The 18,799-nt window shown below is 38.8% G+C and overlaps 1 protein-coding gene across 1 annotated transcript; it reads left to right on the top strand.

The window, feature by feature from the left end:
- Window positions 1-3,406: 3,406 nt before the first annotated feature.
- Window positions 3,407-12,732, top strand: RAB9B (RAB9B, member RAS oncogene family). Its single transcript, XM_004000747.6, has 3 exons — window positions 3,407-3,603; window positions 8,320-8,391; window positions 9,512-12,732. Exon 3 carries the CDS (start codon window positions 9,554-9,556, stop codon window positions 10,157-10,159), a length of 606 nt encoding a protein of 201 aa, XP_004000796.1. The 5' UTR covers window positions 3,407-3,603; window positions 8,320-8,391; window positions 9,512-9,553; the 3' UTR covers window positions 10,160-12,732.
- Window positions 12,733-18,799: the final 6,067 nt, after the last annotated feature.

Genomic DNA, 18,799 nt, shown 5'->3' with positions numbered 1-18,799 from the left:
TTATGAGTTTCTTCTGTTTTGTCCCCCTCCCTGTTTTTATATTACTTTTGTTTCCCTTCCCTTATGTTCATCTGTTTTGTCTCTTAAAGTCCTCATATGAGTGAAATCATATGATTTTTGTCTTTCTCTGACTAATTTCACTTAGCATAATACCCTCCAGTTCCATCCATGTAGTTGGAAATGGCAAGATTTCATTTTCTGATTGCCGAGTAATACTCCTATATATATATATATATATATATATATATATATATATATACCACATCTTCTTTATCCATTCATCCATCGATGGACATTTGGGCTCTTTCCATACTTTGACTATTGTTGATAGTGCTGCTATAAACATGGGGGTGCATGTGTTCCTTTTAAACAGCACACCTGTATCCCGTGGATAAATGCCTAGTGGTGCAATTGCTGGGTTGTAGGGTAGTTCTATTTTTAGTTTTTTGCATTGATTCTATTCTACGTGAATGGTAGTTGCTTTTCAAATGAGCTCTAAATATTCTTTTAATATAGGATTTGTAGTTAGGAGTCTTTGGACTAACATAGGTTTTCACTTACTACCAGGGATTCCCACATTCTGCAAATATGTAATGCCTTCAGCAGTATGAGCTACAGAACTGAGTGCCCAGGACTAGAAATTAAAAATTCCTTAAAACTTGAAGGTAAGTTTGGAGGATTCTCAGAGATTATTAAACTGTTGGAAAATAGCACCTATGAGAAAAGGAAAAAAGAGTCTAAATTCACTCAAGATGAGAGACTCTAATATGAAGAACTGTTATTTTGAGCAGTTCACAAAACAATTCATTGGAGTGCAGAAAGAAAACATTGAGACATCAGCATATTTTTCTTTTCATTCTTTTTAAATTTCTTTGTTGGCTTATTTTTTTATTTTAGAGAGTGAGAGAGATTGCACAGGAGAGGGGCAGAGGGAGAGAGGGAGAGAGAGAGAGAGAGAGGGAGGGAAAGCGAGAGAGAGGAGATCCTATGCAGGCTCCATGCATGGAGCCTGACACAGGGACTGATCCCACAACCTTGGGATTATGACCTGAGCTGAACTCAAGTGTCAGATGCTCAACCAACTGAGCCACCCAGGCCACACTCTATGTTGGAGTATCTTTAATGTATATGCATTATAATGTATATGCATTATAATACATATATAATATAATGTATAAAGCATATATGCACAGTAGTCAATGTATATAATCTATTAATACATATACATATATTGGGGCCATGCTCAAAAGATTTTTCAATGAAAAGGAAGAAGTAAAATTTTTTTATTTTCCATAAACAACATGACTATTTTATGTAGTAAAAACTACAGACAGAATCTACAACAACAAAAAAAGCTATAAGAACTAATAAGTTAGGAAAGCTGCAGGATGAAGGTCAACATACAAAAATCAATTGTATGTCTACATATGTAGAATATGACACTGTACAGCCACATTGGAAAATAATAAACATTTGGAATTAAAAATAAAATACTGGGGCGCCTGGGTGGCTCAGTCGGTTAAGCATCCGACTTCGGCTCAGGTCATGATCTCACGGTCCGTGAGTTCGAGCCCTGCGTCAGGCTCTGTGCTGACAGCTCAGAGCCTGGAGCCTGCTTCAGATTCTGTGTCTCCCTCTCTCTCTGACCCTCCCCCGTTCATGCTCTGTCTCTCTCTGTCTCAAAAATAAATAAACATTGAAAAAAATTAAAAGAAAATACCACTTATAATAGCATTCCAAAGCATAAACTCTTAGGGATAAATTTTTTAAATGTGCATAACATCTGTTCAATGAATATTATAAAGCATTGCTGAAACAAACTAAGGAGTACCTAAATAAATGGAAAGGCTTCATGTACATGGATCAGGACATTTAATATTTGTTAAATGTCAATCCTCCCCGAAATGAGCTATATATTTGGTACAATAAAAATACCACCAGTTTATTTTTTAGCAGCTGACAAGGTGATTCTAAAGTCTATTCTCACAAATAGCTAAATCAATTGTGATAAAAAGAAAAACCAACTTGGATTGCACACAATGCCTGAAGAATTTTTTTTATTACAGATAGGAATGTGTGAGTAAAAAATTGATTTGGAGGATTAAGTACATCTCTTTATCAGAAGTGTGTTTTAGGGTGTTTGTGGGGGGCAGGACTAGTTTATTCAATTAGATCCATTCATTTTGTTTTCAAATAACAATAATTGTTGATGATATAACATTAATCCATATTAAACAAATATTTTTCAAGCATGTCCTGTGTAATAAACATTGACCTAGGCTCTGAGATATGATGGTAAGTCTAAACAAACACAATCCTTGACATTACGGTAAAATATAGTTTAGTGGAGGAAGGCAGTTGTCAATCAAATAACCATACATTTAAATATCTCATCATAAATGGATACTATTAGGAAAGGAAAGTACAGCATACTACAGGAGGCCACAAGAAAATAAATCGGGACACTTTCTCTATTCTGAAGATATTGAGAAAGTTTACCCTGAGGAAGTGACATTTAAGCTGGTGCCTGTGGGATTGATTGAGTTGTTGATTTGTGAAGAGATAGACAATGGCCCAAATGGAGGGAGAGCATGTGTGAGAGCCCTGAGGGGGCATATGGTGAGTGACCGGCAGTGCCACACAGGTACAGATCCTTATACATCAGGGAAGCTTCTGAGATGGATCTGCCTGACAGAGAGTTAGAGTGCAGGCTAATTGACCTCAGGAGCTCCATCCTCTTTTGGTTTCAAGGGAAACAATCACAAACTAGTTGTAGGTACCAGAGGACCACAGAAGATAAGAAGGGACTGGCTGGGTGGCTAGGCACAACTGGAACATTGTGTTCTACCCCAGCATTTCCACAAACCTCGGGTAGTACTCTCTGTATGGCCATCTAGAAAGGTAACTGTTAAAGATAAAGGACAATGTGTCTTCTATGCCTGAACTACCAATATGAACCTTTCCCTTTGGATTGCCAAGAGAATTTCATGAGCAGTGCTCAGCTAGAGGGCCTAGTAATGCGTTGTGATCACGTATTTCCCTGCATTATTTGAAACCAGAGGATGTTATGTGCTATCTTCTGCAGAAGTAGAAGGTATGGAGGAAAGGTAAATGAGGTAAGTTGAAGGGTAATTGCAGGAAATGTGGCGTGGCCCCAGGCTGCAGAGGAGCTGAGTGGGAGAGCAATATTTGACGGTCCATTGTCATTGTGCCTACTAATCGGCGAGGGGAGGAGGAGAGGGCAAGGGAGGCCAGGGCTTGACCATAAACATGAGAGAAAAACGAGCGAGCCAAGGAGCCCTCCCAACCTGCGATGGCGGAAGGCGGCTATGCTGGGTCTCCAGCTCCGAGAAAGGGGCACGAGGAGGCGGCGCGGGCCCCGCCCCCTCCCCTGGCGGGCGCGGGCGCGAGACGCTGCGCGGCGGCAGTGCCGGGCGCGAGCGGCAGCTGTCAGGCCACCGAGGTCTGAGCTGCTCTTGCTGACCCAGCGAGGAGGAGGCAGCAGGAACGGTGACCGTGTCGCTGAGGAGTCGGACTGCCGGCACGCAAAGCTGACCTGCCTGGCACCCGCGGCCTCTTCCCGTCTCTCTCCCATTGTATTGGGTAAGATGCCGGTGCGTGGGCAGGGAGAGGGGCTAGCGGCCGCAGACGCCAGAGGCCGGGAGGTAGGGGGACTGTGGGAAGAGGGAGAAAGGGAGGTCTGGGTGATCTCCGGGGGCATTTGCACCTTGGGAAAGAGGCCTAGGCGCTGCAGGGGTCGGAGTTGTGGGGGGAGGTGACGGTGGAGCGGGGCGTTGCTGAGTAATTTGGAGAGGCTGCCAAAGCCCGGCAGATAGACGCAGGGCTCCGTGGGGAGCGGGTGTGGCTCAGTGCGCATGCGCCACAGCCGCGCGTTCTGAGAGATGGGGGTGAGGTGAGACGACGTGGATCCGAGGTATTTGGAACTGTGCGTAACATCTCACTTTCTAGATTCCCAATGCTAACAGTGACCCTGTTGTAGAGATGACCGCATTCCTGGTCTCCTAAGGAAGCTTCTTTTCTCTGTACCCTGCTCACTTAATGTCACCCAAACATCACCTACCTGTCTCCCGGCAGTCTACTTGGGAATAAGTGGCCTCGGAACAGTGCCAAATTGCTACCTAGTGTGCCTTCGGGCTCATAGCCCTAGAGCTGTCATTGTGAGGAGTGAAAAGTTAGAGGTGAAATTCCACACTGAAACCTTCTGATGGCATATAGGACATAAATATGGACATAAATGTGGGAATAGCGTTTCAGTGGCATGACAGCTGTGACATTTGGACTCAGAGTAGGGATGCAGCCGATAACTTGTTCGCTCTACACGATGAATCCAGTGTGTCAGAGGGCTTCCCCACTACAGAACCCACCGCACCCCCACCAACAAGCATCAGGTTGTACTGGAAACAATCTATATACCATTTAAGGTAGAGGGTCTCAAAGATGCAATCATTTCTTATTTGTATTGATTTTTACATAAGTTAAAGCCTTTCCAATTCTCCAGTGCTTAATTTTCAAATATTGTGCCAGGAATCAACAGTGAGTTGAGTAGCCCAACCAGTGTGTCACCACAAGATGGGCTTTCCCTATAGCTTTAACCATGGCTCCTCCCTTGTGCAGATTGTCACCAGGGCCACTCTCATGCACTGCCTAGCTCTCCCCTGATGCTCTTTCTCCACCTCCAGCCCTGCAGTACCACATCCCTCTCAACACTTGCTCCCAAACAATCTGCACTATGGATTTGAGCATCATTCCACACATGGCAACTGAACTGACATAGCCAATTTGTTTTTTCATTTCTCTTCTCTCCATCATCATACTAAAATGTACTATTTTCAAAAGTTCAGCCTCTTTCTCGTCATTGTACTGCCTCCTTCTGCACCTCTCCCCAACCCCAAGCATTCCCAACTAAATACAATAATTTAATAAGCTGTGTGGATGTGGTTTCAAGTGTGTTGAAGAACAGAAAAAAAACTAGGAAGTATCAGTTGCGTGAATTTCTAATTTACCTTATTGTCTGGGACTTAGACCTTAAGTGGGGGAAAAAGTGAGTATACTATTCTTAGAAAATTCTTGTTAAATGTGGGAAGTGGGATAAGAAAGGGGAATTGCATTTCTAGGATGTTTGAATTGTTTACAGGCAGATCTGTCTCTGAAGAGGACCAAATTCATATTAAACATTTGAGTCAAAATCCTCACCTGATATGGGACCCGTACAGAATGCATATGGGATCAGACTTTCCTGTTAAATATACTTAGGGTTATCAAAGAATTTCACTGCCTACTTACTGCTATCTTCTTTTAAGGTTTGACTTAAATTTGGCATATTCTGGGAGAGGAAAAATTTTGGTTTGCTTTTATACTGTGCTAGATCTTTCTGAGTACGTACTAAAGGATATCACACTTAGTTTCAAATGATGATGATGATGGGGATGCTAGCATCCAATGAAAACATGTGAAGACAGTTATACTGCTCTTGTATTTGGTAGGGATGAAGAAATTTATATATTTGTTTAAAAATGTAGGGGGACAGGGAGGGAAACTGGAGCATTTCCACTGGCTTTCAACAGGTGAAATTCCTGTTAAGTTCCATCTAGAAAGTGATCCAGATAAGTCTCTTTAGTCACAAATAAATAATAGTATTTGGACATATTACAGAACTGCAGATCTCTTGTTCCTTGGCATCAATTCAGAGGCATTAGTTTTGGGCACCCACCTAATTAGTATTGATTATCCATGTGAAGGACCCTGGTGCTTGCTGCATGCTGGAGGGGCTTCAAAGACATATGCAAAAAAAGGGACTTACCTTCCAGGAATTTAAATTTGGTTGTGTAGGAAAGACATACTTAGGGAGAAAAGGGTATTTGACAAAATAAGGCAGTATAATAATATCATTTCAACTATAAACCATGAGATCTGAAGCTTATATGTTAATTTGTAAACCAAAGACAGGGAGAGAAGAGCCAGGAAGGTTTCATAACATATTAGAGCAAGGTAGATGTGGGCCAAAATGAGGATGTTAGCAGAGGACTTAAAAAGGATATTCCAAGGAAAAGTCCACAGGATTTAGTGACTAAAGGCAAGAAGACATGTATTCACTTCTACCTTCAGCAAACAAATGGGAGTTGGAGGAAGTAGAGGAGAGTGGAGGGTTACCTTTGTAAGGTCACAGAACACAATAAGCACTCAAATGTTCTCTCAAGCATCAGTAGCAATATTAGACCAGAAGACCCTTAAGGTCCCTCCAATGCTGAGATTCTGTTGGTATATGCAGATGCTCAAAATTTTGGGGGAACAAGGCCTTCTCAGATATTGAAGAAAGAGAAAAAGAAGAATTGTTATCCTCCTACTGGCTGATCTTTTCTGAGAAGGGTTAATAGTGACTCACAAGGCCCCCAACAGTGAATGAAAGGAGGTGGAAGAGCAAAAGAAACAAAAATCTCAAACCAAAAATTTCAGTAAATGCTTACAAATCTTTGCAGACTTCATAAGTTATTCATTTCCCCCATAATCCTGTGAGTTAAGTAGGGCAGTTATTGTCAAGTGTATATTTATATAGGAAGTTATTGAAACACAGCAAAATTAAATAACCTGCTCAAGTTCATAAAATAAATGTAGAGATGAAGACTCTTGTATCCTGTAGTGCACTTGACACTGAACTACATTGCTTTTCCTCCCTTTTCCCTGGTATAGACCCTATGTACCTGGAAGTTATATGTGTAAATGACCAAAAGGGAATGCACAAGCAATTGCAGCATTATCTCAGATAGTTCTTAATACTTCATCATTATTCCTGGAGCTGAGTGTTTGGTTTCCACAATACTCAGTCCTTGACCCATCATTTGAGTTTATCCACAGCTGGGAAAATAGAGTTAGTGAGTTTAATGATGTGAACACCTGTTTGCTAAGAACTTGAGGAAGCTCTTTTGGCACTGACCCTTAATACTATCAGTACTATTACCCAAGTTTGTACTTCCTCTGTTCCTTTTTTAAGTGAGCATCCTGTAAAATTATCCTATGGACCAGTATAAAAACTAAACAAGTGTGATAATGCTTGTTTCATCTCCATTTAAAGAAATATTTGTTACTTGAGCTAGTTCTGAAGACAGAAGTTTGAAGGCAGGAAAAAAGAGGACAAAAATTAGTAATTGTAGAAAACTTTAAAGTTTTTTAGAGTAGACATAAACCAAGAAGGAGGATAAAACCTATCAATTTAGAAGGCATTATTTAAATTCATAATTACTGACTTAGGACTCTAATGAATCCCTTATTATATGATTTATCTATACTTTAAAAAATAGCATGAGATTATCAAGCAATAGAGATTTCTTAAAATCTTCTTTATTCCTCAGTAAGAAAGAACACTAAAAAAATCTAAGAACTGTTTTTTCTCTTTAGACCAGCACTCTTGATACTGCTTAGATAACACTCTTGCCATAATTAACTATTATGTTAAATGAAGTTGTGTTTGAATATAATAAAGCCAGCTAAATACTAAAACCTGTGTTCAAGACAGATGATCAAAATTAATAAGTAAAATAATTAGCCAAGAGAATATATTATAAACAGGGAATCCCCAAACATAATTATTTCTTCTCTGATCTTCTGGAATCAATTGCATAGACAGCCTTGAGGCAGATTGTTGAATGCATTAATAACTTTCTTGGAGATGTGAACATTGGTAGATATAAAGGGAAGGAATTTCATCTCTGACTTAGAATTTCAACACAACTTAGACTCCTCTGTGCTTTCCCTTTCCTGAATATCATCTATTGTGAATATCATCTTCTTTCTTTACCTTTACTTTCAATGAAGAGTTCAATGGAGAGACAATATAAAACTTTTAAAATCACATTAAGTACACTTGGGTTTTTTTTAAGTTTGTTTATTTTTGAGAGAGAGACAGAGAGAGAGCAAGCAGGGGAGGGGCTGAGAGAGAAGGAGAGAGAGAATCCCAAGTGGACCCCGCACTGTCAGCACAGAGCCTAACACAAGACTCAAACCCACGAACCCTGAGATCATGACCTGAGCCAAAATCAAGAGCTGGATGCTCAACCGACTGAGCCACCCAGGTGCCCCTAACGTACACTTGTTAGGACAAATTAAAGTTTTTGCAATAATGTTATTTTGTCCATGTGAAATATTTGTAGCATGTTAAACTCTTAAGTATATTTGTCAAAAGCATCCTCTGTAGGTAAGTTGAGATTGCTCTGTTTTTTTCCTGACTTGAGTATATTTATATAGAGCCTTAACTTTGTTTTATTATAGATTTTTTAAAATAATCCTTCCCAATCTGTTTTCTAGAACCCTGAGAAGAAAGAACAAAACAAGAACAAGGAAAAGAAAAGACTAAAATTGTGACAAAGACCCAACTGGGTAGGTATATATATTTTTTCGTTTGATCTCTTAAAAATGAATATTTATAAAAAATATACAATTATTATACATGCACCAACATAATAGTAAGGACTACTGGGCTTTTTAAAATTACATTTCAAATGTGTGCACCTCCAGAAGTTCTTTTGCATGTGCTCTTTTGATTAGTATTTAGTTTTCATCTCTTTGGGTCTCTTGCATAAATAACACCCAATTAACATCATCATTGTTGTGTTCCCACACTAGACCTAGTGTGAAAGTACTTAACAAAATCTAGTACAGGTTAATTGTTCAGTAAAATTTGATCTTTTTATGTTACGATGCATTCTAGATATCCCATGTACAGACATGTTGCTGAGGTAACAAGAAGGGTACTGTATAATTATTAGCAATTTAAAGTTTACAGTATATTTTCATTGGTACTATTATGGTATTAGAACCTACATACAAAAATTAATAAGCTATTCAAGATTTTCTTCCTAAATGATAGCCGCTATAATGATACCAGCCAACAATCAAGAAAAGATTATGGAAGATCCTTTACTTGTGAGGGTATCTGTATCAATGCAAGTATAATAAGGCAAATTCCTGAAGAAACTTGACCTCTATCTCTCCTCCAAGGTCTAATTGTATCCCCAAACTCTACTGACGGAATTAAAATTTCAGCTTATGCAGCTTTCTCTCCTCAATAATTCTTGGGTCCATCATGAACAGGCTTCAAACTCCAAATCAATTTCATACTGTTTGCCTCTTGTTTGGACCTGTCCAAACTGGAAGCTAATAATATGGTTACACATTTGAGTGATATTCCTGTTCTGTGCTCTCTCCCCTAGAATAGGGTCAGAACTGAACCAAATTATAGCACCATCTGCTAGTCCATTTACCCATGGCATTCAGCCATTTTCCTGGCACAGGCAAAAGACCTCAGAAAAACAAGACCTTTTTTCCCTTGTATGCAAAAAGAATTTTATTCCTTCTGTTGTACTATATAATATAGTTAGTGAGCATGAATCAAGAGAAGTTAAATTATTAGGTTATATAATTCACAAAATTTTACTATAAAGTTGATTTCAGTTCCAGGTTTAAATGTTTTACCTCCTACTTTTTCTTTTATTTTCAGGTTCTCTTGGTTATAAACTCCTCCCCATCTGGTGCTGCAACAATGAGTGGGAAATCCTTGCTCTTAAAGGTTATTCTCTTGGGTGATGGTGGAGTTGGGAAAAGCTCACTTATGAACCGTTATGTAACCAATAAATTTGACTCCCAGGCTTTTCACACCATAGGGGTAGAGTTCTTAAATCGAGATCTGGAGGTAGATGGACGTTTTGTAACTCTCCAGATCTGGGACACTGCAGGGCAGGAGCGTTTCAAGAGCCTTAGGACACCCTTCTACAGGGGAGCAGACTGCTGCCTCTTGACCTTCAGTGTGGATGACCGGCAGAGCTTTGAGAACCTTGGTAACTGGCAGAAAGAATTCATCTACTATGCTGATGTGAAAGACCCTGAGCACTTCCCCTTTGTAGTTCTGGGTAACAAGGTAGACAAAGAGGATAGGCAAGTGACTACTGAGGAGGCACAAACCTGGTGCATGGAGAATGGGGATTACCCTTATCTAGAAACAAGTGCCAAAGATGATACTAATGTGACAGTAGCCTTTGAAGAAGCTGTCAGGCAGGTGTTGGCTGTAGAGGAACAGCTGGAACATTGCATGTTAGGTCACACTATTGACTTGAACAGTGGCTCCAAAGCAGGATCTTCATGCTGTTAAAAGTAGGAAGCCTTTTAAAAGTGTGCCCCAAATTGTTCAGTCAATAGTGTCAGAATAACTGTGCCCCTCTAAGAGTGCACACACACGTAAAAGGTAGAAGGTTGTGGATGTATGTCAGAGCCTTTCAAATTGAGGTTGTAGAGTGATTAAAAAAAAAAAAAAAGCTTTGTCAAGCCAAGTGTATTTTTTGTGATTTCTTCTGTTTCCTTCTTGTGTGTATCAGGGCATTTCAGAAAGCTTTGGTCCTGAGAGATTTAAATATTTTTCAAATTGCAGTTTAAACTTAGAACCCAATAGCATGAAGGAGTTAAGGAGCTACAGCTGTCCCTTAAAGTGTTCCATTAATCAGCTAACAAATGTCACCATGAACTCTTGGCAAGCAGTTTCTGACATTTCTGCCAAAGGAAAAAGAATAAGACTCTTGAGCTGTGTTACAATGAAAAAATAATAATGCAAACAAGGATGTCCTAAGCTTCAATTATAAAAAGGTTGTAATAATTCGTATTGTAAGAGTATAATGATGTACACTGCCTTGTTTAAGTCCTTATATGTGATTTGTTACCATGTGGGCTTTTCAAAAAGTATCTCAATAAGAGATACACTGATGTCAGTGTAACTTGATTATACTCTTTGTGTTTGAAGTAACATGGTACTAGTGAATGGATTATGCTTAAATATACCCACCACTCTTGCAAATAAATGGTTGGTCTGCTTTTACTTCATAAGTCTCCTTTTGCTGCATAGGGATGTTGCTTCTCTGACAACCTCTTATCAATTTAGCAATGTTGCTTAATATATGACTTTGGATGCAGTACTGTCTGCTGATAATTTTGATGGTCCTTTGATCCACCATGCTCTGTTCTCAGAGAAACCTTCAGAAAAGAGTGGGGAGTGGATGGGTAATGACCTTTTCTCACAAGGTTCCTTAATTCAAATACTGATTGTAGAAGGAACTAATATCTTGTATGTTTCACTGTATGTTCAGCTTGACAAACTAGGATGTTGAAAGTAACAAGAGAGCCGACTTTAACCCAGTGGTGGAATGAATTTCTCACAGAGTTGTCCCACAGTGGAATGGACTGCCTTAATAGTGAACTCCCTTCCAATGAAAATATTCAAGAAGATACTAGATGACCATCTGTTAAAATACCATAAAAATATTTTCTGTACTGGCTAGATGTTTGGTTTAAGGTTCCTTCCAGCTCTAAATACTGTATTATAGATATGCAGTCTAGTTCTTGTTGTCTTGCAGTCTAAGATCTGTTTGTCCTGCAGAGTTTTTAATCTGTACTTTTAAAACATCTATGATAAAAATAGTGACCCAAGGTAGTAAGGGACAGTTAGAAATGACCCCCCAAAAGACATGTAGGCTGGGGAGGAAGCAGAAGCTTTTACAGGAATACAACCTAGAACTCTCCATTGTCACCGCATATGGAATCAGCCTTACACATGGGACCTTATGTACTTTAAGAGCTCTGGGAATTTTGGACTACACAGACAAGTGGAAGATGGTATTTCAACCCAGTCATATTCAATATTTCTAATTTAAATATAGTCGTGACCCCTTTGTCCAAGTAATTTTGAGACCAGAAGTCCAAAGCAGAACCGGGACCCCACAGCTCTTAAGTAATGGTCCCTATCCTGCCTATGCCTACAGCCAGCCACACTGATTTCCAAGTTCTATGATTGTTTTGCTACAATTATGTTAGGGTGAAAATCTGTACATCAGAACTGTTAAATGCTAATTGTTTTTAAGTGCATGAGACCTGGGGCCTTCTCTTTCTACTTGCACTTTGCTTATAATAGTTTCTATTTGTAGATCTCAGGCTTATGTAAAGACCTTCATCCACTCACAAAAGTACTTGTCACTATTAGAATGGCATGTGGTCATTTAAGTAAAAAAAAAAAAAATTATGTGGGTATTCTATTCATAGACCTCCTGTCTAACCAAGGCAAGTGTTAATTTTATTGACAGGTCATCTGAAGCCCCTTTCCTCTTAGCCATACCAATTTTCTTCTGCCAAATCACTACACAATATCTTAATAAAAGCAGTTAACACTAAGTGATAAAAACAGTGGCATTTTTGGTGAGTAACACTCAGTGGGGTGCTGACATACAGTTTGGGTAAAATTATCAAACACCAAAGGCTGAAATCTCTGAGTACCAGGAACTGTGCATATAGGCTTAGAAATTGTGTACACTAGAATATGCAGTGCTGTATTTTCAGAACGTTTTTTAAAATTAACACTGGATTTTTTGAATATTTCTAATTGGAACTATACTTTTTTCAATAGTCCATTAAAACATCATACAGAAAAATTTTTAGTTTATTGTCATGTATTAGGCTAACATTCAGGGGGCCTCAGATTCCATATGTCTTCAAGTGGATTGATGAATTTCAGGTTAATTTGTGCCTGCCTTAGCCATCTCTATTTTACCTTGAGGTATTCCACAATCCTCTCCTCGTAGGTGCTGTTAAAACCTCAAAATTGTGTATCAGAAATTTTGTTTCAACTGTAAAAAAAATTATCTGTGTTAAAGCGAATAAAAAACGCCTTTTGAATAACCAGTATACAGTATTTGTGCTTTCCTCCCCCTGCTTTCTCTTTTTGAGAAACTGGTTGGCATGACAGACAGTACCTGTCAATCAAATCACTCTCTGAGACTGCACTACATGTGGCCTCTGGATCATTTTTTCACCAAGGTACTCCAAGCAGCCACGTGGGCTCGAACTCAGGGACTGAGAGATTATGACCTGAGCTGAAGTCGGAGGCTTAACGGATTGAGCCACCTAGGCGCCCCTATTTTATGCCACTTTTTAATGCATGAAGAGCATTGAAACTGGAAATTGGATCTTGACTCTCCACTTTATCTCTTCTTTATAATTTAAAGCAAATGTTAAAAAACATCACAAAATATAGACAGAATATACATATTCCCTTTATTTTCTTGGCTGATAATGCTGTCCAGATCTTAGGAAAACACAAAAATATAGGTGAGACAAATCAGAAAACAAATGATAATTTTGTTAAATAACTCTGTTCTCTTGCTTCTCACATATTGGACTTTGAAGATACTTGCATTAGCATCAAATGACTTGAAATATCCATAGTGGTGACTTTTATTTTTTTAAATTTTTTTTTCAACGTTTATTTATTTTTGGGACAGAGAGAGACAGAGCATGAACGGGGGAGGGGCAGGGAGAGAGGGAGACACAGAATCGGAAACAGGCTCCAGGCTCTGAGCCATCAGCCCAGAGCCTGACGCGGGGCTCGAACTCACGGAGCGCGAGATCGTGACCTGGTTGACGTCTGACGCTTAACCGACTGCGCCACCCAGGCGCCCCAATAGTGGTGACTTAAATTATGGACACACATCTCTCAAGAGCACATAAGTTTATTACATTGATTCCATCTGTCACAGATTTAGGCTTCTCCTCCCCTTCCTCTATTTTTGCCTATAAGAACTTTGGGCAATTGAAATCACAGGGGAAATTTTTTTTTTTTTTTTTTTTTTTTTTTGGCTACATGTACTGTTTCATCTCTGAGAATAATCATTTAACAAATTATCAGACCATGCTTCAAATACAGCACCTACAATCCTGATTAGGCTATAATAATGCAGCCTTTAGACTATAGAAGATCATAGATTTATAAGCCTCTTTAAAAGGATTTGCTCATTCAAAACTGATATTTTGAAAGCAAAATAGTAGCTTTCTGTCTTTGCTGTTTTTCTTCCTAATTCATAACCCAGTGGGAAATCTCCATCTCTGGATGTCTTAACAAAGAGTATAGATCCTCATTTTTTGGAAATAGTTTGGCTATGATCCTTCCAGGAAGTGGAGGGTGTGGGATAGATGGGTTTCTCTTCAGTTTCACAATTTAATTTAAAAATTTAAAAAACTGCTGGAAAATCAAGGCAGTGTTTTGAGTAAGGTCAGGATGGGAGTTGGGGCAGGGATCTTTACTTTCATTTGAACTACCTGAAGTAGTTGTAACTACAACTTTTTTTTTAATTTTTTTTTTATACATCAGCGATCCAGATAAGCATTTCACTTTTTTTCTCTCCTTGCTATGGAGATGTAAGATTCATTACAGTGGAGTGCTTTTCTTACCCTTGATTTAAGGGCAGGTAAACTGTGATACACCTTTTGATAAAATGTTAATATATTTTTTTCAAAACTGGTCGTTTTTCTCCCGTGGCTTTATCAAAGTATAATTGATGAATAAAAATTATATATATTCAAGGTGCTCAACTTGATGATTTGATATACATATACACTGTAAAATCATCACCACAATCAAGCTAATTAACATAACCATCACCTCCTGAGGGTTTTTGTTTTTTTTTTGCTTTTAAATTTTTTCAAGTTGCCATCACCAATGAAGCCCTCATTCTTTACTCTTTTCTCTTTAAGAGAAGGAAGGGATAATGATAGAAGTTAGGTATCTTTCAAGAATGAAAGAAGTTACTTTTTTAAATGTTTATTTTGAGTGAGAGTACCGGGAGCACACACGTGGGAGAGGGGCAGAGAGAGGGGGAGGGAGAGAATCCCAAGCAGGCTTTGTGCTATTAGTGCAGAGACCAGCATGGGCGCGATCTCACAAAATTTGAGATCATGACCTGAGCTGAAATCAAAAGGAGGATGCTTAACCGACCGAGCCACCCAGGTGCCCCAAGAATTAAAGAAATTATTAAATGTCCCTTTATTGATATGTTTCCAAAAATGAGCAAGGATCTGAGTCTTAATTTTCTGGTGGAGGTGGTGATGTTTGTGTGAGGTGTTTTTGAGGAGGTTAAGGGTTACTAAAGTGCTTTCCCAGTGAGAATAAGCATCTTCACAGCTCAAGATGTAAAGAAATTGTCATTTTTAGTCATGGAGGAACTGCTGCAGTGAACTATGTGTCTTTATAAATTGTTTTGGTCTTCTCTAAAGCAATACAAAGAATTTTGATTCAGCCATATTTAAGTGCTTTTAAAAATTTGTTTAAATGTTTTTATTTATTTTTGAGACAGAGAGAGACAGAGCATGAGCAGGGGAGGGGCAGAGAGAGAGGGAGACACAGTGTCTGAAGCAGGCTCCAGGCTCTGAGCTGTCAGCACAGAGCCCGATGCAGGGCTGGAACTCACAGAGTGTGAGATCATGACCTGAGCCAAGGACACTCAACCGACTGAGCCACCGAGGCGACCCGTTTAAGTGCTTTTTTAAATGGTGAGTTTTGTGAGTGCAACTATGTGTATTTTTGAGTAATCTCTCAATTCCTTTCATGCTTTATTAATTATGGGTAAATGTGTAATGAGTGTAACTCTAGCACCCCTGAATTTTATTCAGACAAACCAAGCTGTGCATCTTCTACTTAACTGATTGATAAAAAGAGATTGAGAAATACTGCTATAGTGAAAGAAATACCTCTTAATTCAGCATTAGCTGTATTGATTAGAATAAAAATACAAATCATGCCTTCTTGTGGTGCATTCATTAGGAAATAAGCGATAGGTTTATCTCTTCTTTCTCCTCTTTTATTGTTCCTGGCAGTCTTAAAAACAGCATATCAAGTCTGCTGATAGATGAACAAGTATTGGTATAAACTTTGAATCATCTCTTGTTCCATTTGTTCCCAACGAGAAAACAGTGTCACCAGTAAGCACTTTAAAACCTTGTCTTTAGTTTTTTTTTTTTTCTGATTATAAAAGTTATATACATCCATGGTACAATAAATAAATAAATAAAACAAATCAAACTAAGGAACAAAAGAAACAGAAAAGCAAGACAAAGAAAATAAAAGTTATCTGTACTTCTAATACTCTGAGATAACCAGATTTTAATTATGTATTTATGTATTTATTTATTTATTTATTTATTTATTTATTTTTAAGTTTATTTATTTGAGAGAGAGAGAGTGTATGTGCAAGCAGAGAGGCAGAGAGCAAGGGAGAGAATCTCAAGCAGGCTCCGAGTTATTAGCCCTGAGCCTGACACAGGGCTCGAGCTCAAGAGTTATGAGATCATGACCTGAGCCGAAATCAAGTCAGACGCTTAACCGACTGAGCCACCCAGGAGCCCTATTAATATATTTATATATTAAATAAAATTGATATAATACTACACACACTGATTATAATCTTTCATTATATATATACTGAACTTTCCTCTAAGTTTTCCTGTATTCTTCTAGGAACTGTGTTTAGTTTTTGCTAAGTTTTAAAGTTTATTTATTTAGAGAGACAGAGAGAGTGAGCAGGAGAGGGGCAGAGAGAGGGAGGGAGAAAGAATCCCAAGCAAGCTTCACACCATCAGCACAAAATCTGATGCGGGTCCTGAACTCACCAACTGTGAGATCATGACCTGAGCCAAAACCAATGTGTTTTTTTTTTAAGTTTATTTATTTAGAGAGACAGAGAGATAGGAACTGTATTTAATGCTTGCATAATATTCTATCGAAGGATTTTCCGTGATATATGTACTCAAACACTTATTGCTAGGCATTTAGATTGTTTCCCAACTCTCTCCTTTTATGAAGCAGCAGTGAATGTCCCTAATATTAATCTTAATTCACATCTTTCTTTTTTATAATTTTTAAAATAATTTTTAAAATTTATTTTAGAGAGAAAGAGTTCAGGCATGAGCTGGAGAGAGGATCAGAGGGGGAGAGAGAGAGGGACAGAGAGACAGAGAGAGAGAGAGAGAGAGAGAGAGAGAATACTAAGCAGGCTCCATGGCCAGCATGGAGCCCAATGCAGGGCTCCATCTCATGACCTTGGGATCATGACCTGAGCCGAAATCAAGAGCCAGAGGCTCAACCGACTGAGCCACTCAGGCGCCCCTCTCTTTGTTTTCTATAAGTAAAATTTCTGAGTCAAAGATTGTGAATATTTATATGGCTTTTAATATATATTGGCAAATTACCCTCTAGAAAGTTGTCCCAAATTACATAAATACCAGTAGAATAAGAGGAGGCCTATTTTCCTAAACACTCCATCACTCGTGGAGTATTATCTTCCTTTCAAACCACGTTTACTCAATTTGATGGATTAAAAGTGGTCTCATGTTTTGATTTGCATATTCTTCATCCTTTGAGTGTAAATAGTTGTCATGTATTGACCATTTTTATTTTTTCTTGAATGAATAGCTCATTCTGGTCCTTAGCCACTTGGGTGGAGAACATTCATTTTTGTTTCTTACTGATTTCTAGAAACTTTTTTTTATATATTATAGGTATTAACCTTTGATCTTATCCATACTGATGGTTTTCTGCAATCCTCTCCCATATGTCTTACCTTTTAATTTTGTTTGTAGTATTTTTAAATACTTATTCTTGAGAGAGAGAGCGAGAGAGAGAGAGCAGAGGCAGAGAGAGAGGGAGACACAGATTTCGAAGAAGTCTCCAGTCTCCCAGCTGTCAGCACAGAGCCAGACACGGGGCTCGAACTCACAGACTGAGAGATCATGCCTGAGCCAAAGTCAGACTTTTAACCGACTAAGCCACCCAGGTGCCCCTTGTTTACAGTATTTTAAAAAACACTGACAGATTATTGAAAAGGTAATTTTCTAATGAAATAGAAAAATAGGGTGGGTAGGGGAGAGAAAAATGTCTACTTGATCTGTCCTTTGTTCCTGAACGCATGAGACTACTTATTTTTATTTTGAAAGGTTATGAGTCTAAGCTTTTGTCACCATGATGAAAAAGAAGGCAGAAAGCAGAACATTCATCCAGTCTTTTTATCTGCATGATGCCCAATGTTTGATTTGGGTTTATTGTTGTTATTTTAATAAGCCAACTATTCTGAGATCTTGTATAAATACAGTGATACACCTCATCTTTCACCCACAAGAGGGCAATAAAGACCGCATAGTGTTCTGCCATAGACTAAGAAGAGGACAGACTGAAAGAGCTGAAGGGATGCCTAAAAAATATCCATGTAGTCCACCTCTTCCTTACTCTACAGGCTGGAATACTGAATTCTGGAGGTGTGAAATGACTTGTTCCAAGGCACAGAGCTGGCACGTCAAAGAGTTGAGTCCTATGCATTTTCTGGTTTACCATACTGTGATTTATCATATTGTGAGTTATTCAAATTGACACAAACTATAAACCCATATAGCTGATCCCAATTTAAAATGATTCGACTTATGATTTTTCGACCTTACAATGGTGCAAAAGAGATACACATTCAGTAGAAACCATACTGTGAATTTTGACATTTATTTATTTTTGAGGGATAGAGAGAGATAGAGCACATGCAGGGGAGGAGCAGAGAGAGAGGGAGACACAGAACCCAAAGCAGGCTCCAGGCTCCGAGCTGCCAGCACAGAGCCCGACGCGGGGCTCGAACTCACAAACTGCAAAATCATGACCTGAGCCTAAGTCGGATGCTCAACCAACTGAGCCACTCAGGTGCCCTCATACTTTGAATTTTGAATTTTGATCTTTCCCCCAGCTAGCAATATGTAGTGGATAATCTCATAAGCTGGGCAGTGGCAATGACCCAGGACTTCCAGTCAGCTACAAGATCATGAGGGTGAACAACCCATATGCTGACAATCATTCTGTACCCTACAACCATTCTGTTTTTCACTTTCATTACTGTATTCAATAAATGACATGACATAGTTGACACTTTATTTTACAATATACTTT

Source organism: Felis catus, chromosome X, assembly GCF_018350175.1.
Source record: "Felis catus isolate Fca126 chromosome X, F.catus_Fca126_mat1.0, whole genome shotgun sequence".
Lineage (NCBI taxonomy): Eukaryota > Metazoa > Chordata > Mammalia > Carnivora > Felidae > Felis > Felis catus.
Note: the sequence above shows the minus strand (reverse complement) of the source record. Positions and strands in the feature narration are given on the sequence as shown.